Genomic DNA, 25995 nt, shown 5'->3' with positions numbered 1-25995 from the left:
CACCCCGTGCCTGGGCTGGAGACCAGGACTCTGAGACGCACCCAGTTTGCAGTGTGCACACTCCCCACCCCACCACACCCACCTCCTTGCCTCCCCCTGGAAGCCCCCAAGATTCAGGATCCTCTCCTGGCTGGGCTGACTGAGGTCTGCCTGTAATGGCCTGGCAGTATCTACCCCTGCACCTGCCCCACTGCCATCCCCAGGCCTATCAATCCACGCCATCTGTCCCGCTGCCTGAATCTGATGTTCTCTGCCTTCTGTCTTTTGTCCCTCTGTCCCTTTGTCCCTGTGGCTGACAGCAGTTTGCTGGAGTCTCTGAGCCTGCCCCCCTTCCCACTCCCAGCCCCTTCAACAGGTTGCATCAGTTCTGGGCTGCAGGGCCAGACGGGGAGGAGGGAGTGGGGGGGGCATTAGAAGAGGTGGGGCAGTCGCGCTGACACGTGTCCTTGCAAGGAGTAAGCGGCTGGCCACGTAGTGATGGGGGAGGGAGGAGGGGAGGGCGCGGGGGACAGGAACTAAAAGGACAGTGCCAGAGAGGCACTGTGAGTCTAGGGTCCGGGACAAGAAGCTGTCTCAACTCTGAATGGACATCTCGTCTGCCGTGGGGTTGGTCTCTCTGGGTCTTTCTTTCTCTTTCTCTTTCTCTCTCTGAAGATCTCTCCCTGCCCTCTTTGCTCTGTGTCTGTCTGAGTAACTCTTGGCGGGTTTTTTTTCCCCTTCTGCTTTTCTTCTCTCTCCCCAGTCTCTTTCTCTGGTGCCCCTCAGGCTTGTCTTTAACACTCACCATTTATTTCCCTTTCTCTCTCTTCCCTCCCTGTTCTTGTTTCTCGGGCTTTCCACCTGCTTCTGGGCTTTTATATCTGCTGGTCTCTGTGGGGCCTTTTTCTCCTTCCTGCAACACTTCTCATTTTGTAGCCCTCCTGCTCCGTGTCCGATCCCCGTGCCCACCCCGTGTCTCTGTCCGCAGGATGGAACTGCAGGATTCAAAGATGAACGGAGGAGCCCTCCCTGCCGATGCTGTGGGGTGAGTCAGGGATCCAAGGAGTCAGGGGCAGCGGTGACGGTTACCTTCTTATCAGCCCTACTTGTATTTTCCTGCCCCGTCCAGCCCCAGTCAGGAACATGAGGACTTTCTGCCCAGCGATGATCCTGTCCCAGAGAGGAAGCCGGTCCAATTCATGGATGTGAGTGATCCCCACATGGTCTGTCCCAGCTGCACCTGCCCCAGCTCATCTCCCAGACTAATCCAGCTGTTCCCCTGCCCAGCTAGCCCCCTGCCCAGCTCTTCTCAGCTTCTCCCGTTTCCCAGGTACTCTCTCTCTAGCTCTCTCCCTTGCTTAGCTTCCTCCCGCCCTGGTTGCTCCCCTGGCTCCGTGCCCGCCCTCCCCAGTGGCTCCTCTCCATTCGTGCTGGGCTCTAGCTCCCCCCAGCTGCTCTTCCTCCTCAGCGGATCTCTGTCCACAGTGATGGTTTTGCCTTCAGTAGCTGTTCTCCCCTCCCCTGCCCCTCTCCGCATCCAGCTGCTCGCTCCCAAGTTTCTCTTCCAACTTTTGCCTTTCCCAGTCTCCGTTTCCCAGCTTTTGACTATCTGCAACTCTTTTTTTTTCCCCTTTTAGCCTCTTGCCCTCTCTCTCCCATGGCCCTGCCTGGGCTTCTTCCCCCGTGCAGTCTTTCCCTGGCCCCAGCACTGGCCTCCTTCCCGAGTCTCCCCTCTCCATGTGTGTCCGGACTTTGCCTCTTGCCTACAGTTTGAGGGGAACACATCATTCGGGATGTCAGTGTTCAATCTCAGCAATGCCATCATGGGCAGCGGCATCCTGGGGCTGGCCTATGCCATGTCCCATACAGGCGTCATCTTCTTCCTGTGAGTCCATGGGTGGCCTGGGGGGGAGGGCCCCGGGTGTTGGGGAGGGTGAGTGGAAGGCCTGGGGCCGAGTCTGAGCTGTGCCCTCTGCCTCAGAGCCCTGTTGCTGTGCATTGCCCTTCTGTCTTCATACTCCATCCACCTCCTGCTGACCTGCGCCGGTGTTGTAGGTGAGACCCAGAGCCTGGATCCCAGTCCCCACCCTCATCCTTTGGACCCCAGACTCTAGACCCAGGTCTGGAGCTCAACCCAGGTCCTGGACCTCAGACCCCAAACCTCACCCGAAACCCAGATTCTGGGTATACCACCCAGACCCCAGATCCCAGACCAGCCAACCCCAGACCCCACACTTGGTTTCTTGAACTCCAAACCCCACACTGAACCCTGGCCCCCAGACTTTATCTGGAATCCTGGATTCCCAACTTCACCCCTCAGTCTGGTTATGAGACCCCATTGTCCAGGCTTCCCCGGTCCCAGACCACTCTACCTCTGCCCCCCGAAAGCCAGCCCCACAACCCTGAGACACCCACTCCTCAGCTCCTGACTTCCCTAATCCTAAGCTTCATGCCCACCATGGTTTTAAGTCGCTCCCTCGCCCGCGAAGGAACAACACCACTCGCAGTTTCTCGGTCTTTTCAGACTTTATTCTGAAGTGAAAGAAGAAAAAGCAGAGACAGAGTACTAAGGAAATTACAGAAGAGAGAAAAAGAGAGAGAGCGAGAGAGAGCGCCCCTGCACAAAGCCACATGGCTTATATATGCGCAGCGACCAATCAAAAGCACTATAGAGTCCATGCACACAGCAGTCCAATCCGCGAGTTGTTCACGTGAAGGGCATGCATGTTCTATCCAATCAGCTACGGGATCACGCGGGAGGCATGCACCTCGTTGCCATTTTGTTGTTTACTTCTTTAGTAGTTCCTTTCCCTGCCAGCGCCATCTTGGTCACCCTGTGGGGGAGAACGACATCTCGCTCCCTTTGTTCCCCTTGTGGGAGAGCGGCGTCCCGCTTCCCACAGTTTTAGTCCATATCCTGGCTCCAGGATCCCCACTTCCTACCTCTCATTCCCGCCCTTCTCCCCAACTTCTGTTACCTGGCGTCAGATCCCACCACCCAGACTCTACCTCAAGTTCAACCCTATCTACTTAAGCATCACTTCCAGTCCCCATCAGCCTGCCCCAGTTCTCCCAAACCACAAGTCCCTAGGTCCCAGCCCTTCTACCCTCCTCCCATTCCTCACCCTTGTCTTGGCCTTTTGCACCCACAACCCGTTGCTTCTTGTTCCCCCTCCTGGCATCCGAGCCTATGAGCAGCTGGGACAGAGGGCATTCGGGCCTGCAGGGAAGGTAGTGGTGGCCACCGTCATCTGTCTGCACAATGTTGGGGGTGAGGACTCTGGGAGGTGGCGGTCAGCTGGGGGAAGAGGGTGGGGTGAGGTGGGCTTCCCCAGGCTGGGCTGGCAAAGATGGGGTAAGGGAGTGAGGGGAATCCTTCTGCTTACACCTCCCCCATCCGCACCAGCCATGTCCAGTTACCTGTTCATCATCAAATCCGAACTCCCCCTGGTTATTGGCTCCTTCCTGCCCATGAGCCCTGAGGGGTGAGTGAGCAACACCCCTTGGCTGATGCACAGACCCTTGTGTCTGCTTGTGAGGTACAGCTGGTATCTTCAACTCTGTGTGTCCAGCTGATACCCAGGTGTTCTATTTTGAGGCTGTTGGGCAGGCCAGTTGGGTCAGACTGATTCCTGTGTATGGTGATGCCAGCAGTGTGTGTGACTGTTGCTTTGACTGTAGCAGCCCAGTAGGCCATGTGCTGATTCTGTGATTGCTATTCCAATCGCTTGTGGCTGGCTCTGCATGTGCAGTGTTCAGTGATGCTGTGAGTGTGTGGCTGTACATATTCAGTAGATGGGGACTCTACCGGTGGGTTTGATTTAGTGACTGTTGCACTGGTTGATTCTCTCTGGCTGGCTGTATGATTGACTATAACTGTGTTCTGTTCAGTGTGATTCCAGTGTATGTGTCTGACACTTGGTCACTCTGACTGCCTGTCCAGCTGATTCTGTGACTCTGATTCTGGGTGCATCAACCTTGTTGATCCTGTCTAGTTCTGCGAATGATAGCTGACTCCAGTGATGTGTATGCGTATGTGTGCGCACACCAGTGGACTGTGGTACTGACTGTGCCTATAACTTGCTCTGATTGTATGTGACAAGCCACCTCTATCTCTATATTTGGTTCAGTGACACTTGTTCTAGAAAATTCTCTGGCTTTGTACATGTGATTCCTGTGCCTGTACATATATGTCCTCTGTTTATGGTTGCAGCCATGGATGTTTGGTTGTTGATCTGCTCTGTGCATCCTGCTTTGTGTTTGATAATGGGTTCATCATGCTGGCTAGGTCTGTATGCTTACTTGTGTATGATGAGACTACAGTTGTGTGTGTGTGTTGTGTATGTGTGTGTGTGTGCATGTGCGTGTGTGTGTGTGTGTATGTGTACATGCACAGTATACTGTGGTGCTTTTGCTCCAACTGCAAATATCTAGTTGCCTTTGTGTGGTTAATCCATACCTGTGGTTGTCCAGAGGCTGAGCCTGACTCTGGTCTCATAGACTTTGCATGGGGTGTATGTGGCCCCCCCACCATTTGTCATCATTTTAAAGCCTATTTATTTATGAGAGAGAGAGAGAGAGAGAGAGAGAGAGAAAGCTCTAGAGAGAAAGCTGTCATTCATGGGTTCAATCCCTAAATGCGTGCCACGGCCCTGGGCCAGGGGACAAAGATGGGAGCCTGGAACTCAATCCAGGTCTCCCACATGGGTGGCAGGGGCCCAACTACTTGAGCCATCACTGCTGTCTCCCAGGATTCACGTTAGCAGGAAGCTGGAGTCAGGAGTAGAGCTGAGTATTGAACTCAAGTACTCTGATATGGGACACAGGTGTCTTATCTGCTAGGCCAAATATCCCCTCCCCCATAATATTAACAGAGGCCTTTCTTTTTGTCATCTATGTGTGTGTCTTGTTAGATCTTTGACCTGATTCTGAGACCATCCAGGTAGCTGACATGTGACTTAGTATGTCTAACTATTATCATTACTTCCTACTGTATATAGGGCTAATGGTACTTCATTGGTCTATTTCTTAGTAGCTATGTGTATGAGATAGAAAGAGAACATGTGACAGCATGGAACATAGCAAGCATTCAGTAAAATTCTTTTGAATGAATGAACTGTTATTCAGCTGATTCTGTATTAACTGAGTGTCTTGCCTATGTATTTCCCTCCAGTATCTGTACAGAATCCCACTGTTTCTTTTTTGAAATATTTATCTACTTTGTTTTCATATATGTGAAAGTGAGGGAGGGAGAGAGGGAGAGAGAGAGAGAGAGAGAGAGATTTTCCATTCACTGGTTCACTCCCCAAATGCCTGCAACTTTGGCAGAGGCCCAAGCACTTGATTAATCATCTGCTGCCTCCCAGGATGCATTAGCAGGGAGCTGGAGTGGAAGTGGAACAGCTAGGACTTGAACCAGCACTCCAATATGGGATGCCAGTGTTGCAATCAGCAGCTTAACCTGCTGCACCACAATGCTTATCCCCCCACTGTTTCTTTGAGCTTGGTTTCAGCAGGGTGATCAGCCATCTCATTCTGTTTCTATTTCAGTCTGTCTTTGTCTGTGTGGCCAAATCAGCCTAGCTACTTTCAGGTGTCCTGCAAACCTTGAGCTGTTTAAATGTGTGTTTCTGACTTTTTTGACTGACTGCATCATTGCCTGTTCCATAACAGATTATCTCATTGTTGTTCTACTTGTCTGACATACCAGGATCTTGACTCACGCTATCTTTGTGTCTGGCATCTTGTATTGGGCTGATTTTAACATCGAGTCTGACTGCTTAGAGGTGTTTGCTCATCTGATTGTGTGTCCTGTTGCAAATCTGATGGTGACTTTTATCTCCCTATGCACATGTTTTCCTCTGCATCCTACTGGTGGTGTTGCTCAATCGGTCTGAATGTTGCTATCTGTGCTGTTGTGCCACGTGTCACTGTGCACACCTGAATGGTTTCTAGTTGCAGTATTAGCTCATCTCTTTGTGAGCGGGAATCTGGGTGGCTGGCTGACTGTTGTTTTGTGAATGAGTACCCAGTAGTTTTCTTTGGCCACAGCCGGTCACTGTGTTTTCCTGTCTTCTCAGGGACTGGTACTTGAAGGGCAACTTTCTCATCATCATTGTCAGTGTGATAATCATCCTGCCCCTGGCCCTCATGAAACACTTGGGTAAGAGATTTCCTGGGGTGGTCATTGGAGAGTGATCTTAGACAGAGGGGAGTGCCCTGAGAAAATCCCCGTTGTTGAGGGCTGCGAAACAGGAGAGGAGAGCTTCTTTGATGTGAGATTTAAAAGATTAGTAGATGTTTGCTGTGGAGGGGAGGCTAGTTCAAGTGGAAGTAGAAGTTTTTGCAAAGGTAGTGGGGGTGAGGGGACATTGCAGGGGTTTGGGGTTTGCTATGGTGGGGGTCCTTTGATTTCTGAGGCTCTGTGTGTTACTCCTTGTAGGTTATCTGGGATATACCAGTGGTCTCTCTCTGACCTGTATGCTGTTTTTTCTTGTTTCGGTGAGTCAGAGAAAAGGTTGTGCCAAAGTGCAGATAGAGTTTGGGACACTGGGGTGGAGCCCTGTGACCTCACTTTCCCACTTCCCCACCCTCAGGTCATCTATAAGAAATTCCAGATTGGCTGTGCCGTAGGCCGCAATGAGACAGCAGTGACGAGTGAAGACTCCCCAGACGTCCCTAGGCAGGGATTCAACATCAGCTGTGAGGCCCACATGTTCACAGTTGACTCTCAGGTGGGTGGGCAGGCCTCAAGGAGCTTACACCACTCCCAGACTCAATGGCCCTGGCCCCTAGTGCATCCCCATCAGAGTGCGGTCAGGTATTGGCCAACAGGGACTGCCACGTGTCTGATATGGAGGGCAAGGGGAGGGCCAGGAGGATGAGGAGTGGCTTCTCTAACCCACCGTGGACTCTGATCCTATGTGCAGATGTCCTACACGGTTCCCATCATGGCTTTCGCCTTCGTCTGCCACCCTGAGGTGCTGCCCATCTACACGGAGCTCTGCCGGTGAGTGGGCAGGCAAGTGGCCATGCATGCTGGGCCAGCCAGGGGCAGGGTGGACAGTGATGGTGTCTGACAATCCTTACAGTCATCTGGGGGCTGTCAGCTTCATGGTGACTATGTTGTGCCAAGGGAGGGCTTTGGGCTAGCCAGGGAGCCTTGGGGGACTCACCATAGTGAGTGTTTACTGATTGGAACTGAAGTGGTCTATCATTTTTTAAAGATTATTTATTTGAAAGACAGAGTTACAGATAGGCAGAGAGAGAGAGAGAGAGAGAGAGAGAGAGAGAGAGAGAAGCAGAAGTCTTCCATCTGCTGGTTCACTCCCCAAATGGCCCCAATGGCCAGAGCTGGGCCCATCCAAAGCCAGGAGCCAGGAGCTTCTTCTGGGTCTCCCCCATGAGTTCATGGGTTCAGGGACCTAAGGACTTGGGCCATCTTCCATTGCTTTCCCAGGCCATAGCAGAGAGCTGGATCAGAAGTGGAGCAGCCAGGACTTGAACCGGCACCCATATGGGATGCCAGCACTGCAGGCAGTGGCTTTACTTGCTATGCCACAGCACCAGCCCCAAGTGGTCTATCATTTTAACATTCAGTATGAGTGTCAATGAGCAGAGTTGGGAGGTAGATTGCAGATAATGTGATGGAGGGGGCAGTATGTATGGTGAGGGTGGGGAGACAGACATGGACTAATGGACAAGGAGGGATGGATGGGAAAGGGGAAGCAGGGATAAAAATTGGGGGGGTGGTATGGATGACTAGACAGAGAGGTACAGTGTGGGTGGTCAGATGCAAAGGAGAAACAATGGTGATCAAATAGGGTGAGATGTGGATGGACAGAGGGAGGTGGCTTGGCTAGTCACACAGGGGAGGTAGAGGGTGGGAGCTGGTTTTGTGGGACCTAGGCCAAGTTAAGGGGTCTGGGCATGACACTTCCATGACCTCTATATACCTCAGGCCCACCCAGCGCAGGATGCAAGCTGTGGCCAATGTGTCCATTGGGGCCATGTTTTTCATGTATGCACTCACAGCGACCTTTGGATACCTCACCTTCTACAGTGAGTGGGGCCAGCGCCAAGGCTGGTGGCAGGGGGTGGGGAGTGGTGCTGGGGTGGGGATTAGGCAGAAGGTTAGGGAAGGAGCCTCTGAGCTTTTTCCTTTCATGACCTTGGACTCATCAATTTCTTAAGGGAGGATGCACGTCATGTGTATAGATTTAGTCACTGTGTAGATTTTGTCACTGTGTATGTATCTTTGGGTTTCTGGGACATTAGTCTGGGTACTCCCTCCAAAACCTGCAATGTGTGTCTCTCCTGTGTCCTGGTTCAGGCAGCGTGGAGGCAGAGTTGCTACACATGTACAGCCAGAGGGACCTGCTCATCCTCTGCGTGCGCCTGGCTGTGCTGGTTGCCGTGACCCTCACCGTGCCAGTTGTTCTGTTCCCTGTGTGTGGGGGCGAGGGCAAGCCCACGGAGTGGGGGACATACGTGATGGGTGGAAGGCGTGGGTGTGCATGTTTGGATGGGGAGTAGAGCTACAAATGGATGGATGGATGGAAGCAGAGATGGACAGACAGGGAAGGCAGAGCTGCCAGGTAGACAGAGAAGACTAAAGTGGAGATGTCTCCAGACAGAGTGGGTCGGGGGGACAGGTGGACTGTTGGAGGGAGGAAGCCCAGATGGATGGCTAAACAGAACAAGGCAGGGATGCTCAGCCAGAGGGCAGAAGCATAGCTAGGTGGTCAGTTGCAACAAAGAAGCAGGGATGGGACAGAAAAAGTGTAGAGGTGGAAGTGGTGAGATGTAGGAGGGACAAGGCTCTCAGAGGGGAGGCAGGAATGATTAGGCAGAGAAAAGATGCAGAGGTAGACAGATGGTAGGCAGCTACAGGATGGACTCAAACTGGGTGGAAGGCTGGGTGGATGGTCAGGCACAGGGGGAAGTGAAGATGGTGAGAGAGAGGAGGTGAGGCTTTCAGACAATGGGTGGAGGCACAGATGGACAAACAGACAGAAGGAAGAGACAGGAGTTGTTGAAGGATGGAGGCAGGAAGCTCCTTCAGATGGTGGAAGCACAGTTGAGTGTTTTGACATGGTGGAGCCGGTGGGAGTCAGTGGGGGGGAGGGGTAGGGATCTCATATAGAGGGTGGAATTGAAGGCAGATGATCACATTGAAGGGGGCAACACTTGAGCCCTGACCCCTGCTCTACCCTACTCTGGCCACAGATCCGCCGGGCCCTGCAGCAGCTGCTCTTCCCAAGCAAAGCCTTCAGCTGGTTACGGCATGTGGCCATAGCCCTGATCCTGCTGGTTTTGGTCAACGTGCTTGTCATCTGTGTGCCAACCATCCGGGATATCTTTGGAGTTATCGGTCAGTGTCCCCACCCCAGTCCCAGATCCCAACTAACATGGCCTTGTACCCAAGCTCACATTGTCTCCTGCACATTGTTCTGGTCCTCCAGGGTCAACCTCAGCTCCCAGCCTCATCTTCATCCTTCCCAGCATTTTCTACCTCCGCATTGTACCCTCTGACACGGAGCCCCTCTTCTCCTGGCCCAAGATCCAAGTAAGCATTCCAGAGGGGGTAGGGAAAGACTCCACATTTGGAGGAGGGAGTGCTTGCTGCAGGATGCCTGGGAATGGGAGGAATGTTCTTGGTGGGGGGTGCGGAGTGGGGGCGAGGGAAGAAGGAATGGCCAGGAAGAGGGACCTATGGTCTGGAAGAATGAAGGTGGTTGTCCTAGGGAGGAGCAGAATAGTCAGAGCACCACCAGGGTCCCGGAAGACAGAGAGAACATTCCAGAAGGGAGCATTCTCCAGACGGAGGGAAGAAGCGCTGTTGGGAAGAGCCTGAGCCCATCTAGGAGGGAGGATGGAAGGGAGACTCCGGCGGGGGGGGTGGTGTTCTGGGTTCACAGGAAAGGGCTGCTTTAAGGAAGGAGAAGAGCACCAAGGTCAGGGACAGACGGGCTCCCCTGGAAGGGGCGGGGGGCTTGAGGCACATTCTCAGGAGGAGCTTGAGTGGGGCGTCCCAGGCAGCCCCATCTTCACTCTCTCTCTTGCCTGCAGGCTCTGTGCTTTGGCATCCTGGGGGTCCTCTTCATGGCCATCAGTCTAGGCTTTATGTTTACCAACTGGGCGACAGGCCACAACCACATGTCTGGACACTGACCATGCATGGCTTGGGTCCCTGTGCACGTGTGCAAGTGTATGTGGTGGGGCAGGGGCACTCTCCAGGGACCCTCCAGCCTGGTGTGTAGAGGTGGCTGGTTCCCATTAGTGTGGCTGTCTGAGGTGAGAGACAGCAGAGGTGTCCCTCCTCCCCAAGGAGCTGAGCTTGGATCACGGCTCTAACCCCACCCCGATCCCTAACCTTACGGGGGGAGAGAAGGCTGGGTCCCTGGGAAGCCCAGGCCCAGTCCTCTCCACCTCCTCTTGTCTAAAGCTTTTCATCAGGATTAACCTCGGGCTAAAGAGGAGAATAAAGATGCTGAAACACAATCCTGGCCTCAGACTTTTGATCTTTTCTGAAGATTTCTTGGAGAAGCCTGTCTGGGTGCAGGCAGGGGTCAGCTGAGGCTCTGGGAGTAGAAATGCCCACTCTCCTGTGTGCACTCACTTCTCCACTTCTTCAATAACTGGCTTCGGTAACCATGTACGAGAACCTCCTGGGTGTCAGTGGCTGGGGAGACAGCAGAGAATGTTGTAGGTGCTAGGGATACGGCTGTGAGTGAGGCAGACAGGAGTGCCTTGACCTTGACACTGGAGCACAGGAATAGGCAAGCTATGGCCTGCTGCCGATCTTCCTATGGTGCTTGAGCTAAGAATTACCATATTTTGAGATAAAAAAAAAAAGATCATTTTGTGATCCTTGGAAATTGCATGAAATCCAAATGAAGGCTGAAGCCAGGAGCCAGGTGCATCTTCCAGGTCTCCCACATGGGTGCAGGGGCCCAAGCACTTGGGCCATCCTCTGCTGCTTTCCCAGGTGCTTTAACAGTGAGCTGGATTGGAAGTGGAGCAGCCAGGACTCAAACCAGCACCCATATGGGATGGCAGCATTGCAGGTGGCGGCTTCACCCTCTATGCCACCATGCCAGCCCCTTCTGTGAACTTTGTGAAGGCCCTTTGTACGGCAGTTGACTGTAGCTGGTTAATACTATATGATCCTTGTCTCATCCTTCTTCATTGCTTATTGCCACTCTACTGAAACTCAGCAAGCCTGCTTCTTATTGACAACCTGAAATTTCAGTGCCTGGCCTTAAAAAACACAAGTCTTCATATTTATCAAAAAGCACTGCAAGAAGATGAAGATGGTACACACACCCCTGCCCCCCACACTCCTGGCAGATAATCTTGTTAGGTGAACTTGATGGAAGAACCTGTTAACACTTGGATGCTAAAGTGAACATATTCACCACATTTTAAAGCCTACTTTCCCAAGAAGCTTGGAGGTCTGTGGACTTGCCCCATCCTCTGTTAAGGCAAATCTGTCTTGGGGGATTCTGAAGGTTTTAGGAATTCATGCCATGCAGAAAAATAATGTTGAATTTCACTTAGAGTATTATCCTGAAGCTTTAGTACTACTGTGAGTATATCGCATAAAGAACTCTGTCATTATTTCAAAAAAGTTTTTATAATTAAAAAAGCTTCTTATTTATTTTTATTTGAGAGCAGAGGAGGTAGAGAGAGAGAGAGAGAGAGAGAGAGAGAGAGAATATGCTTCCATTCACTGGTTTACTCTCCAAATATCTGCAATGGCTAGGGCTGGGCTGGGCCCAAGCTTGAAGCTAAGAACTCAATTCAAGTCTCCTGATGGGTGACAAGGACCAGTTACTTCAGTCAACACTGTTGCTTCCCAGCAAGCTGGAGTCAATAGAGCAGGGCTGGGAATTAAGTCTAGGTACTCTGACAAGGGGACGTGAATGTCTTAACCAGTTTCTTAAGCACTGGGCTAAATGTCCATCCCCAATCATTTTTTTTAAAGATTTATTTATTTATTTAAGAAGCAGAGTTACAAAGAGAGGGACACACACACACACACACACACACACAGAGCGAGCTTCTATCTTCTGGTTCACTACCCAAATGGCCACAATGGCTGAGGCTGGGCCAGACCCAAACCAGGAGCTTCATTTGGGTTTCCCACATGGATGGCAGGGGCCCAAAGTACTTGGGCCATGTTCTACTGCTTTCCCAGGAGCATTAGCAGGGAGCTGGATCAGAAGTAGAGAATCTGGGACTCAAACTGACACCCATACGGGATGCTGCTGTTGCAGGTGGCACCTTTATTCGCTATGTCAAAATGCCAGCCTGCCTTCATCTTTTCTGATATTTATTTTTTGAGATATAATTCTCATACCATAAAATTTACCATGTAAGAGTATACAACTCCATGATTTCTAGCATCATTACCACTATCTAATTCCAGAACATTTTTTTTTAAAGATTTTATTTATTTGAGAGGTAGAGTTACAGACAAAGAGAGGCAGATAAAGAGAGAGAGAGGGGTCTTCCATCTGCTGGTTCACTCCTCAAATGGCTGGAATGGCCAGAACTGGGCTGATCCGAAGCCAGGAGCCAGGAGCTTCTTCCAAGTATCCCACGTGGGTGCAGGGACCCAAGCACTTGGGCCATCTTCTACTGCTTTCCCAGGCCATCAGCAGAGAACTGGATCAGAAGAGGAGCAGCCTGGACACTAACCGGTACCCATATGTCACACCAGTGCCGTAGGTGGAGACTTAACCTACATCATGGGCTCCAGAACATTTTCATAAAGTAACCTCATATCCATTACTAGTAATTCTCCCCTCCTTCCAACCTCTGGCAACCACTAATCTACTTTCAGTCTCTATGGATTTGCCTTTTCTGGACATTTATATAAGTGAAAGCATACACTATGTGGCATTGTCTGTCTGCCATCTTTCACTTAATATAATTTCCAAGGTTTTTTTCATGTCATAGCATGGATCAGTACTTCATGCAATCTTCCAATCAATGAAAATGGTATATCTTTCTATTTACTTAGATTTTAAAAAAGATTTATTTATTTGAAAGAGTTATACAGAGAGAGAAAGAGGCAGATAGAGAGGTCTTCCATCTTCTGATTCACTCCCCAATTGGCCGCAATGGCTGGAGCTGTAATGGCTGGAACTGCACAGATCCGAAGCCAAGAGCCAGGAGCTTCTTCTGGGTCTCCCACGCAGGTGCAGGGGCTCAAGGACTTGGGCCATCTTCTACTGCTTTCCCAGGCTATACCAGAGGGCTGGATCGGAAGTGGAGCATCCAGGACTCAAACCGGCGGCCAAATGGGATGCTGGCATTGCAGGCAGTGGCTTTACCCACTACACCACAGCCCCTTTAGTTAGATCTTTAATCTCTCAGCAATGTTGTAGTTTCCAGTGTAGAAGTCTTAGACTCTTCGGAGTGCAAGTGTCATCTAGGAGTGAATGCCTTAGTCTGTTTTTTTTTTTTCTGCTATGTATACCACAGACTGGGTAATTAATAAAGATCCAGAAATTTATTTTCTCACAACCTGGAGGCTGGGAAGTCCAAGACCGATGCTGTCATTCAAGGTAACAGCATGTGGTGAGGCCTTCTTGCTGTGTCTTCCTATGGCAGAAGGCAGAGGGGCAAGAGGGAACCAGCTGCCTCCATCAAGTCCGTTTATAAAGGTATTTAATCCCAGTCAGGAGCCTAATTACAGGCTCCTCTTCTGTTGCATTGGCAATGTGGATTTTGAAGTGGCTGCACTCAAACCATACGGGGATTAAAATTAACATCTTTTAAAAAATTTATTTATTTATTTGAAAGGCTGAGTTATAGAGGAAGAGAAGGAAAGACAGAGGAAGAGATCTTCCATCCACTGGTTCACTCAACTGCCGGGGCTGGACCAGACCAAAGCCAGGAGCCAGGAGCTTCTTCCGGGTGGCAGGGGTCCACATGGGTGGCAGGGGCCCAAGGACTTGGGTCATCTTCTACTACTCTTCCAGGAACATTAGCAGGGAGCTGGTTGGCAAGTGGAGCAGCCAGGACTCCAACCAGTGCCCATATGGGATGCTGGCATTGCAGGTGCTGGCTTAACTCGCTATGCCACAATGCTGGCCCCGAAATTAACATCTTAATTGATAACAACAATCTAATTCAGATTAATATATGTTTAATTTTGATAACACAAAAATGTCTTGCTTCTTTATGTCGCTGTTGTCATACGTTGCATCTTTATATATTGTGTGCCCATCAGTGTGGGTTATAGCAAAACAGAGGACGTATAAACAAAAAAACTATGTGAATACAGAATTTTAGGTCTCCTTGAGTAATTACCGTCAACACTGTTCTTTCTTTCTTCATCTGAATTTGGGTTACTGCTCAGTGTCTTCATTTTAGCATACTCCCTTCAGTCTTTTTTGTAGGGCAAGTCTGCTAGCAGTGAATTCTCAGTTTTTGTTTATCTGGGACTGTCTTAATTACTCCATTTTTTTAAAAAAGAATGATTCATTATTTAATTTATTAATTTACCTTTTATTTATTAGAAAGAGGAGAGAGCACTCTCATCTGCAGTTTCACTCCCCAAATGCCCACGATGTCAGGGGTTCTGAAGCCAGGAGCAAAGGAACTCAATGTACGTGAACTTGAATCATCACTTGCTGCCTCCCAGGGTCTGCATTGGCAGGAAGCTGGAAGTGGAAGTTGGAGCTGGGAAATGAACCCAGGCACTCTGATATGGGATGCGGGTGTCTTAACTGCTAGGCAAATACCTATCCTTATTCCTTAGTTTTATTTTCCCAAATAAACTTACCTTTTAATTCTATTTTCTGAAACAAACGAATACATGAAACACAGTAGAAAGTCAAGGAATGCACTAAACTATATCCAAAACTTCAGCATGCATTTCCCAACAGACAGCAAAAGGTGGATTGTATAATTAATTATTGCTTGACAAATGTCTATCCAGTTAAAAAAATCCAGATTAAATTCTTCCCTAATGCCACATAATAAATTCATGAAAAATTAGAGGTTTAAATGTGAAAATGTGAAGTCATAAAGACCTAGATGAAAATTTATGAAGATATAACAAATCTTTCTTTTTTAAAAAGATTTATTTATTTATTTGAAAGGCAGAGTTACAAAGAGAGAGGGAGACACAGAGAGGGATCTTCCATCCCAGATGACTGTAACAGCCAGGACTGGGCCAGGCCGAAGGCAGGAGCCAGGAGCTTCAGCTGGATCTCCCACGTGGGTGCAGGAGGCTAAACACTTGGGCCATCTCCTGATGCTTTCGCAGGTGCGTTAGCAGGGAAGTGGATGGGAAGTGGCGCAGCTGGGACATGAACCAGTGCCCATATGGGGTGCTGGCATCCTAGGCAGTGGCTTTACCCACTACCCCACAATGCCCACCCCTCTTTTTTAAAAAAAGAGATTTATTTTATTTGAAAGAGTGACAGAGAGAGAGAGAGAGAGAGAGAGAGAGAGAGAGAGATCTTCCATCTGCTTGTTCTCGCCCCAAATAGTCAGGTGCCTGCAAGTCAATCTAGGTCTCCCACGTGGATCTCAGGGACTCAAGTATTTGAGCCATCACCTGCTGCCTTCCAGGGTGCATATTTGCAAGAAGCTAGAATCAGAAGCCAAGCTTGGGACTTGAATCATGTATTCTGCATATGAGATACAGTGGATTAACTGCTGTGCTAAACACCTGCCCCAAATCTGATATATTTTAAAACAATTTATCTGTTTATTTATTTGGAAGGCTGAGTGACAGAGAGAGGGAGAGGCAGAGATTTTACGCCCACTGGATTCCTCCCTGAATGTCCGCAATGGCGGAGGCTGGGCCAGATTGAAGCCAGGAACCAGGAACCAGATATGGGTGGCAGGAACCCAAGCACTTGGGTTATCTTCCCCTGTCTTCCAAGGTGCATTAGCAGGGAGCTGGATCGGAAGCTGAGAAGTCCAAATTAGTACTCTGATAAGAGATGTGGGCATCCCAAATGCCAAGTGACAGCCTAGTTTTCAGGGTCACAACATCTGCTCCCTAATAAACATTTATTTATTCAAACAGCAGAACTATAGAAGAGGGGGAAGGAATATCTCTTATTCACTCTCCAAATGAAGATGGTGAACCAAGGACCGGTGCTGTGGTGCAGCATGTTAAAGCCCTGGCCTGCAGCACCTGCATGCCATATGGACTTAGGTTTGAGTCCCGATTGCTCCACTTCCAATCCAGCTCCCTGCTAATATGTCTGGGAAAGCAGCAGAGAGTGGCTTGAATCCTTGGGCCCCCACACCCATGTGGGAGACCTGGAAGAAGCTCCTGGCTCCTGGCTTCGGAGCCATTGCAGCCATTTGGGGAGTGAACCAGTGGATGGATGACCTTTCTCTCTCTGTCTGTCTCTACCTGTCTTTGCAACTTTTTCAAATAAATAAAAATAAATATTTTAAAAAAAGATGGTGGGTGCTAGTGCTGTGGTGTAGCAGGTAAAGCCACCACCTGCAGTGCCGGCATCCCATATAGGTGTTGGTTTGAGACCCAGCTGCTCCACTTCCAATCCAGCTCTCTGCTATGGCCTGGGAAAGCAGTGGAAGATGGCCCAAGTCCTTGGGCCCCTGAACTCATGTGGGAGACCCAGAGAAAGCTCTTGACTCCTGACTCCTGGCTTTAGATTGCTGCAGCTCTGGCTGTTGAGGCCAGTTGGGGAGTGAACCAGAGGATAGAAGACCTCTCTGCCTGCCCTTCTCTCTCTGTGTAACTCTGACTTTCAAATAAATAAATCTTTTTAAAAAAGATGGTGAACCAGCAATAGCTATTAGCATTCTTCCCTAATCCATCCCTGCAGATGCCACAGAAGAGGTGAGCAGGTAGATGAATTTTCGAGTAGCTCCCAGCAGCACAACTTTTTGGGACCTCGAAAGGGGAATGAGATAGCCTTGAGAGGACAAAGGTCAGAGATTGCAGACAGGGGATCGGCTGAGGTGGGACTTTCTAGATGGTATCTTTTCCTGGAAGGCTCACTGCCTGTCCTGTAAACACCACAGGGCAGAAACTTGGCAGGACTGGCCTGGTGCCAGTCTAAGATGACTTGATAGCATCAAGGCACAGCGGGGCTGGACAGCTCGTAGAAAAAGCATGGTCCTGCTACGGTTTGGATGTAGTTTATCTCTACCACGACTCATGTTGGAATTTTTTAAAGATTTGTTTATTTGAAAGGCAGACTTACAGAGAGGCAGAGAGAGAGAGAGAGAGAGAGATCTTCCATCTGCTGGTTTACTCCCCAGATGGCCACAAAAGCTGGCACAGAGCCAATCCAAAGCCAGGAACCATGAGTTTCTTCCGGGTCTCCCACGTGGGTGCAGGGGTCCAAGGATTTGGGCTGTCTTTTACTGCTTTCCCAGGCCACAACAGAGAGCTGGATTGGAAGTGGAGCAGCCAGGACTTGAACCGGTGCCCATATGAGATGCCTGCAGTGGAGGCGGTGGCTTTACCTGCTACACCACAGTGCCGGCCCCTCATGTTGGAATTTGATTGCCATTGTGGTGGTGGTGTAAGGTGGGGCCTTTAAGAGATGATTAGTAAAAAGGGGTTATTGCCTTTCTCGAGGGACTGGGTTAGTTCTCCAGGTAGTGAGTTCTTGCTCTTCTGGAATTGGATTCATTACAGAGTGGGTTGTTGTAAAGCGAGGCTGCCCCTTGTGTTTGCTCTCTTCTGCGTGTGCCCACTTGCCCTTCTATTTTCCACCTTGAGTTGAAGTGGCCATGCCCTTGGACTTCCCAGCCTCCAGGACTACGGGCCCAATAAACTTTATTTTCTTTTGAAATATTTATTTAAAAGGCAGAGTTATAGAGAGGCGGCAGGGGGTGGGGCAGTGCTGTGGCTCACTTGGTTAATCCTGAGGCACCAGCATCCCATATGGATGCCGGGTTCTGGTCCCGGTTGCTCCTCTTCCAGTCCAGCTCTCTGCTGGGGCCCGGCAAGGCAGTGAAGGATGGCCCAAGTGCTTGGGCACCTGTACCCACGTGGGAGACCAGGAAGAAGCACCTGGCTCCTGGCTTCGGATCAGTGTAGCTCCAGCTGTGGTGGCCATTTGGGGGGTGAACCAACAGAAGGAAGACCTCTCTCTTTGTCTTTCTCTCTGCCTCTCTCTCTCACAGTCTAACTCTAGCTGTCAAATAAATTTTAAAAAAATTGCAAAGATGTTTATTTAAAGAGAGAGAGAGAGCGAGCGAGAGAGAGAGAGAGGTGTCTCTCATCTGCTAGTTCACTCCCCAATTCACCGCAATGGCTGGAACTGTGCTGATCCGAAGCCAGGAGCCAGGAGCTTCCTCTGGGTCTCCCATGTGGGTGCAGGGGCCCAAGCACTTGGATCATCTTCCACTGCTTTCCCAGGCCATAGTGGAGAGCTGGATCAGAAGAGGACCAGCTGCGACTTGAACTGGTGCCCATATGGGATGTTGGTACTGCAGACGGAGGCTTAATCTTCTACACCACAGTGCTGGTCTACCATGATCTGAAATACTAAATGGAAAATTCTAGAAATAAATAGCTTGTAAGTTCTACACTGCATGCCATTCTGAGCACCTTGATGAAATATTTTTTAGAAGATTTATTTATTTGAAAGGCAGAAGAACAGAGAAAAAGAGACAGAGGCAGAGAGAGAGCAAGAGAGTTCTTCCCTCCACTGATTCATCCCCAAATGTCCACACCAGTCAGAGCTGGGCCAGACTGAAGTCAGGAACCAGGAGCTCCATCCAGGTCTCCCACATGGATGGCAGGGGCCCAAGGACTTGAGCCATTATGCACTATCTTCTCAAGCACATTAACAGGAAGGTGGATTGGAAGCTGAGCAGCTTGGACTTGAACCAGCACTCTGATATGGGATATCAGTGTTGCAAGTGGCAGCTTAACCCGGTGCACCACAATGCCAGCCCCTGATGAAATCTTGTGCCATCCTCTACCATCCATCCTGGCACTTGAATCATCCCGTTATCAGAATATCCATGCTGTATATGCTGCCTGCTCGTTATTTCCTTATTAGCCATCTTGATGATCAGACCAACTGTGATGCTATCACAGTGCTTGTGTTCAAGTAACCCTTGTTTTACTTAATAATGGCCCTGAAGAGCAAGAGTAACGATGCTGGCAATTCGGATATGCTAAAGAGAAGCTATAATGTTTCCTTTAAGTGAAAAGGTAAAAGGTCTTGACACAAAAAGGAATGAAACATTTATATTGACATTGCTAAGATCTACAGTATGAATGGCTCTTTCATCTGTGACATCTGAAGAAGGGAAACGAAATTTATGCTCGTTATACTGTTGAGTCTCATACCACTGCGCATGGCAAGTGCTTAAAGATGGAAAAGGCATTCAGTGACAAGAGGCCTTCTGTATCCATGGGTTCTTCATGTGGGGATTCAACCAACCCTGGAACAAAAATACTTGAAAAAAGTGTGCCGGTGCTGAGTATGTAAAGCTATTTTTCTTTCTATTATTTCCTAAACAATGCAGTATAACAAGGATGTACAAAGCATTTATATTGCATTATGTATTACAAGTGATCTTGAGGTCCTTTATAAGACACAAGAAGATATGCATAGGTTTGATGCAGCTACTAGGCCAGTTTATGTAAGGACTTGAGCGACTACAGATATTGGTATCTGCAGAGGCCCTGGAACCAATCCCCTGAGAATGCTAAAGGACCACTCTACAGGGTTTTGTTATTTCAGGTTTAAGCATCCACTGGGGATCTTGAAACATAGCCTCTGTGGAGAAAGGAGAACTACTGTATACTAAATTTTAAAATTCGTTCTGCGGTGACTGTTCCTCGCCACCGCCGGAGAATTAGGCAGGCTGCCCGCAGATTGCCTTGACCAAGGAGGGGAAAGTGCGCCACCCGCCACTCAGCCTTCCCCAAACCTGGGGGACAATCAGGCACGGTGTGGAGCCCAGTCGAAGCAGGTCTCACTTTATTGTAAAAGGGAGGTGTATATATAGCTGAGGTACAGAGCGGATGGTACAGAGCGGATGCGCAGATGTGGGCAAGGGGTGGGGTGTTGTGACGCAAAAGGGTCTTAGCCACTCCTGTGATACCACCTTAATGATCCTTAGGCAGAAGCGCCCTGGGGCTGGGGTGTTTGCTACCAGGGATTTGAAACTTAAAGTCAGGTTTTCAAATTCGAGGCAGGCTCAGGAAGTTCCTCTAGGCCTCTCCGGATTCAGCCTCCCCCACATCGTTCCATTGTCATTCTGTTAATTGCTTTTCTTTGCATCTCGCTATGGACTTGTCGGATAGTTGGGCAGTTGCAAACTACTCAGAGAAAGAAACAGAAACAGATGTAACTAGAAAACTGGCATTGTGGTTCAGTGGGTTAAGCTACCACCCGAGACATGGGTATCCCATATGAGTGCTGGTTTGAACCCCGGTTGCTCCACTTCCAATCCAGCTCCTTGCTAATGTGCCTGGGAGAGCAGCAGAAGGTGATACAAGTGCTTCAGATCCTGTACCCACGTGGGAGACCCGGATGGACCTCTAGGTTCCTGGCTTGGTCTGGCCCAGCCCCAGCCATTGTGGTCATTTGAGACCGAGCCAGTGGATGGAAGATTCTCTCTCTCTCTTGCCACCCCCAAAGCTCTGACTTTTAAATAAATAATGAAATCTTTTTTAAAAAGAAAACTGTAATGTTATTATAAAAAAAGGGTAAGAAAGGGAGGAAATTGCACAAGCAAATAAGCATAAAATTGAATTTTCCTTGTTGACAGAAGGGAAAAGGATTTTCCTTCTTCACTTTTTTTAAAGCGTATTTCCTTGAGAAAACTTGCATGTAAGCTTTTTTTTTTTTTTTTTTTTTGGCAGGTAGAGTTAGACAGAGAGAGACAGAGAGAAATGTCTTCCTTCCTGCGCCGATCGGAAGCCAGGAGCCAGGTGCTTCCTCCTGGTCTCCCATGGGGTACAGGGCCCAAGCACTTGGGCCATCCTCCACTGCCTTCCCGGGCCACAGCAGAGAGCTGGACTGGAAGAGGGGCAACCGGGACAGAATCCGGCGCCCCAACCGGGACTAGAACCCCGGGGTGCCAGTGCTGCAGGCGGAGGATTAGCCAAGTGAGCCGCAGGGCCAGTTGCATGTAAGCCTTTTTACCAGCAGAAAACCCAAGAATGTCTGTCTTTCTTAGGGGGCCTTGGAGCCATCTCTTTGAAATGTGAACCTCAAAGAAGACACTGACCGTGTCTCTGTCTCCAGGTGAGTACTGCGTACTGCATGGTAGGTGCCTGCTTTCCAACTGGAACCACCTGCTTGTCATGGAGATTTGAGTTTTATTTTTCCTTCAGAGAGAGGCCATTAGCCTGCACAGATGTCTACTCCAATTCCCAGGTGAACTTGGAACTCGCCTGGGAGTATTTGGTCTTCACCCTTGGATGCTGCTGTACAGCTAGAGACAATGAGCCACACACAGGCCTTGCTGCTTACTCCCACCACTTTTGCTGCCATAAACTACAAGTGCGGGGGACTTAATGATGCCTGTGGGGTAAACGTCAACCAAAAAGAACAAGAACTGAGAGTGAGAGCCAGGCACATGGGAACCCTCTCTGTTCTGCCTCCTACACGCTCTTCCAAGTGGGACTTCTTTGTATAGTCTGTCCGGAGACGTCCTGTCATGGCCCAAAGCCTGTTTCCTTGGAATCCTGGGCTAAAACAATGGGCATTCAAACAGTTGAACTGTTAAATGCTGTGCATGACCCATTGTCCTCATAAAAAAAACGGAAAATTTGAGGATTGAGGATAGAGGGAAGAAATATGTGGAAGAATCCATGGTAGAATCACTTGAGGATGATGTTGTTTTTGGGGGGGGGGTTGAGGCAGTTCTGGTAATTTTTGCAGTGAGCCGTTCAGCTCTGCAAAATGTGTATCTTCTCTCCTTTCCATCAGTTCCTCGTTTGACATCTTCCAAAAATGATTCTTTCATAACTTGCCTGTGGAGTGATTTTTCTTTTGGTCAATAAAACAGATGGAATCTCATGCCAAAACACAGGGGAAGCTGTACACAGATTACAAAGTATTCTACAAAGTTATTGATAGGTTTTTCGACATACCAGCAATGACCATTTAGGAAGCCAAAGGGGGGAAAATTACATTTACATGGTGAAAATAATACCGAAAATATCTAAAAAAAAAAAAAAAAAGGATGATTGGAGCAAATTGGTAGATATAGCCCACGTTGTACTCAGTATCCCATGAACTGGGAAGAAAAATGTTTTCAAGAATCATTTTTTTAAAAAGATTTAGTTATTTGGGGCCGGTACCGTGCTCACTTGGCTAATCCTTCGCCTGCGGCGCCAGCACCCCGGGGTTCTAGTCCCAGTTGGGGCACCGGATACTAGTCCCGGTTACTCCTCTTCCAGTCCAGCTCTCTGCTGTGGCCTGGGAGGGCAGCGGAGGATGACCCAAGTGCTTGGCACCTGCATGGGAGACCAGGAGGAAGCACCCGGCTCCTGGCTTCAGATCGGCGCAGCGCCGGCCGTAACGGCCATTAGGGGAGTGAACCAATGGAAGGAAGAACTCTCTCTGTCTCTCTCTCTCTCTCTCACTGTCTAACTCTGCCTGTCAAAAAATAAAAATAAAAATAAAAATAAAATATCTAGTTATTTGAAAGGCAGTATTACACAGAAAGGGAAAGATAGAGAAAGAGAGATTCCATCTGCTGGCTCACTCCCCAAATGGCTGAAATAGCCAGGGCAGGGCCAGGCTAAAGCCAGGAGCTTGTAACTCCATTTGGTTCTCTCAAGGGTGCAGAGGTCCAAGCACTTGGACCATTTTCTGCTGCTGCTTTCCCAGGCACGTTAGCAGGGAACTGGATTGGAAGTGGAGCAGCCAAGGACTCGTACCGGTCTCCATATGGGATGCTGGTGCTGCAGGTGGTAATTTTACCCACTATGCCACAGCGCCAGCTCCCAAGAATAAATTCTTAACAGTACACAGGAAAACAATAGGTGCTTGTGGACCACCAGAGATGCTGAGACATTCCTGGAAGATAAACAGTACATGGGGTCAGATTGATAGAAAAATAAGACTGCAGCTCAAATCACCACAGGCAAGAGTTGTTCTTGGTAACATAACTGAAAAACTCCAAACACAGAATCCCAAAATGCAAAGAGTAGGAGTGAGTCTTTAGGGCAATCATGAGGTAGGGGCCGGTGCTGTGGCATAGCGGGTAAAGCTGTCGCCTGTAGCGCCAGCATCCCATATAGGTGCCAGTTCGAGTCCCGGTTGCTCCACTTCCAATCCAGCTCTGCTATGGCCTGGGAAAGCAGTAGAAGATGGCCCAAGTTCTTGGGCCCCTGCACCTGCATGGGAGACCTGGAGGAAGCTCCTGGCTCCTGGCTTCAGATTGGCACAGCTCCAGCCATTGTGGTCATCTGGGGAGTGAACCAGCAGATGGAAGACATCTCTCTCTGCCTCTCCTCTTTCTGTGTAACTCTGAATTTCAAATAAACAAATACATTTTTTAAAAAATCATGAGGTAAGTTAACCTAAAAGTTGCTTTGCAACATCTAAATCAGATTCTTCTCCAACAGCACATATAGGTTGGCTGGCAGCAGCACTTTGACCTCTAGGATGGAATCCCAAGAGTTGCTCATTAGAGAAAGTGAACAACCCGTCCATACCTTTTCACTAATATACATGAACAGCTTGACCATGTTTTAGGCAACAAATACAATCTTGATAATGTTGCTCCCAATATAGAGAAATAAATAACATTCTCTGAATACAATATAATAAAACTATAACACCTTTACATACTAGGAACTTAAAAGTATTTTAAAAAATGTGTGTGTGTGTGTGTGAGAGAGAGAGAGAGAGAGAGAGAGCGAGAGAGCCTCTGTCTGCTAGTTCACTCCCCAAATGGCTGCAACAGCCAGGGCTGGAGCCAAGAGCCTGGAATTCCATCCAGGTCTCCCACATACATGGCTGAAGCCCAAGCACTTGGGCCATCTTCCACTGCTGTCCAAGGTGAATTAGTAGGGAGCTAGAGCAGCCAGGACTCAAAGTTGCACTCTAATATGGGATGAGGGTGACCCAAGTGGCATCTTAACCACTGCCCCAAATGCCTGCCCCTATATACTAGGAACTTATAAAAAGGATTTATTTGAAAAGGGAGAGAGAGAGAGAGAGAGAGAGAGAGAGAGAATCTTCCTTCTGCAGGTTAACTTCTCAAATGGCTTCAATGGCTGGGGATGGGCCAGGCTGAAGTCAGGAGCCCTGAACTCCATCCAGATCTCCTATGTGGGTGGTAAGGACTTAGCCCATCTTCTGCTGTATTCTCAGGAACATTATCAGGGAACAGGATTGGAAGCAGAGCAGCTGGGACTTGAACCAGCACTCTGATATAGGATGCTGGTGTCACACGTGGCAGCTTAGCTCTCTGTGCAACAACACTGACCCTACTACGAACTTTTCAGAATATCCTTAAAGACTACCTGAAGACCCTGTTTGGGTAAATTTGTCTACTTCCGCACTAGTCTGCCGAAATAACAAAATAATTCATAAAATACTAGGAGCAAGGAAGGATGACATTTAGGGACCAAAAATTGTTAAGAAGTCTTTAAAACACTGAAAAATGCAGCTTAGGTCAGATTACAGGGGTGAAGGGAACCATAAGCTAAAACAAGATGGAAAAAGCAACTAGGAAAGTAAGAATAGATCCAAAGAAGCTCCAAGTGTAGGGCTCACAGATAGGAAGAGCAAGAACTTGGGGCCGGCACTGAAGTGCAGCAGGTTAAGCTGCCACCTGCAGCGCTGGCATCCCCTATGGGCACTGGTTCTAGTCCTGGTTCCTCCACTTCCCATCCAGCTCCCTGTTAATGTGCCTGGGAAAGCAGTGGAAGATGGTGTTGCCACCCATGTGGGCACACTCCCTGGCCCCTGTCCTGGTGAGAAGCACTGGCTGAGGCAGTTACCCCTCCCCAGTTTGTCTTTTAGAATGCTACATCCTCTTTGTGACCAACTTTGAAATGTTCACAAATGTCGTTCTCTCTCCTCTTCTAGCACAGTTGCCCTTGCCAAGGTCACACTTGGCCAGTGGATGAGCCAAGGAGTAGTTCATGCTTATCTACCCTCTTTTCTCTCTGCCAGGCCGCAGGTGTGGCTGCTCCATGTCCTGGAGTGAGGGTGTTGGTAATGTGGGATGGACAAGCAGCAGGAGTGAGAAACTGTGGTCCCTGTCATCTCAGCATAACCCCATCTGCTGCTCTGATCACAGGTCCTGCTCTCTCAGGAGGGTGAAGCCTGAGACGGCTTAGCCCTCACAAATCCCACATATATACCCCTGCCTGGACAAGTCCTGCATCAAGTGTTCATGAAGCCTCCCAGTCACCATCCCGCAGGGGACACTGGCTCTGCTTCTCTGAACCCTGGTTGCAGGACCCGGAGTGCTGAGTGGAGGGGATACACACTGGCACCCTGGAGAGGAACTTTCCAAAGTGCGCTGGTGCAAGCCTGAAACTGATCAATAGAACTGTGAGCCCTGAGACAGACTTTCCTGTTATTCATGAACTAGAATGAAATAAAGTAATACATCACAGAACAGAATGGAAAGTACCAAGTGCATAGCATCGGTGAAAGGGGCTGTACTGTTTTGTGCAGGTTCATTTGTAGGTTGCCTGCAAAATGTAGCCTTTCCTGTGTATGTTGGTGAACAGAGCTGACAACTCTGCTGGTGATGGCTCTGGTCTTCTCTCTCAGATGACTCCACATTTCCCCAGTTTTGTACTGGGCTCATGCGATTCATTTTAGAGATGATTAAAAAATGATTGAGGAGATGGCACTGGCATAGTGGGTTAAGCTGTCACCTGCAGCACTGGCATCCCATATGGGTGCCAGTTAGAGTTCCAATTACTCCACTTCCAGTCTAGCTCCCTGCTAATGCACCTGGGAAAGTAGTGGAAGATGGCCCACGTCCTTGGGCCCCTGCACCCGCATGGGAGACCTAGAGGAAGCTCCTGGCTTCGGTCTGGCCTAGCCCAGGCTG

General features: G+C 49.2%; 1 protein-coding gene across 5 annotated transcripts; it reads left to right on the top strand.

Moving 5' to 3' along the window:
- The first annotated feature begins 442 nt into the window (after nt 1-442).
- Nucleotides 443-10482, top strand: SLC38A5 (solute carrier family 38 member 5). 5 transcript variants are annotated; one of them, XM_008272349.5, is made up of 16 exons: nt 443-606; nt 968-1024; nt 1109-1184; nt 1749-1864; nt 1961-2034; nt 3167-3250; nt 3386-3464; nt 6060-6142; nt 6422-6480; nt 6576-6713; nt 6909-6988; nt 7940-8040; nt 8312-8427; nt 9208-9352; nt 9444-9547; nt 10051-10482. In XM_008272349.5, exons 1-16 carry the CDS (start codon nt 584-586, stop codon nt 10150-10152), a joined length of 1437 nt encoding a protein of 478 aa, XP_008270571.1. In that variant the 5' UTR covers nt 443-583; the 3' UTR covers nt 10153-10482.
- Nucleotides 10483-25995: the final 15513 nt, after the last annotated feature.

Source organism: Oryctolagus cuniculus, chromosome X (assembly GCF_051225735.1).
Source record: "Oryctolagus cuniculus isolate XC-2025 breed Fujian yellow rabbit chromosome X, ASM5122573v1, whole genome shotgun sequence".
NCBI lineage: Eukaryota > Metazoa > Chordata > Mammalia > Lagomorpha > Leporidae > Oryctolagus > Oryctolagus cuniculus.
The sequence above is the reverse complement of the archived record's forward strand: the minus strand, read 5'-3'. Positions and strand labels throughout refer to the sequence as shown.

Bases quoted from the DNA above. Each gene is read 5' to 3' on its own strand.
- SLC38A5 (XM_051826886.3), top strand. From the start codon at position 584: ATGGACATCTCGTCTGCCGTGGG. The intron at 6,143-6,421 runs GTAAGAGATTTC...TACTCCTTGTAG, and splicing joins GGCCCTCATGAAACACTTGG to GTTATCTGGGATATACCAGT. The intron at 6,989-7,939 runs GTGAGTGGGCAG...TATATACCTCAG, and splicing joins ATCTACACGGAGCTCTGCCG to GCCCACCCAGCGCAGGATGC.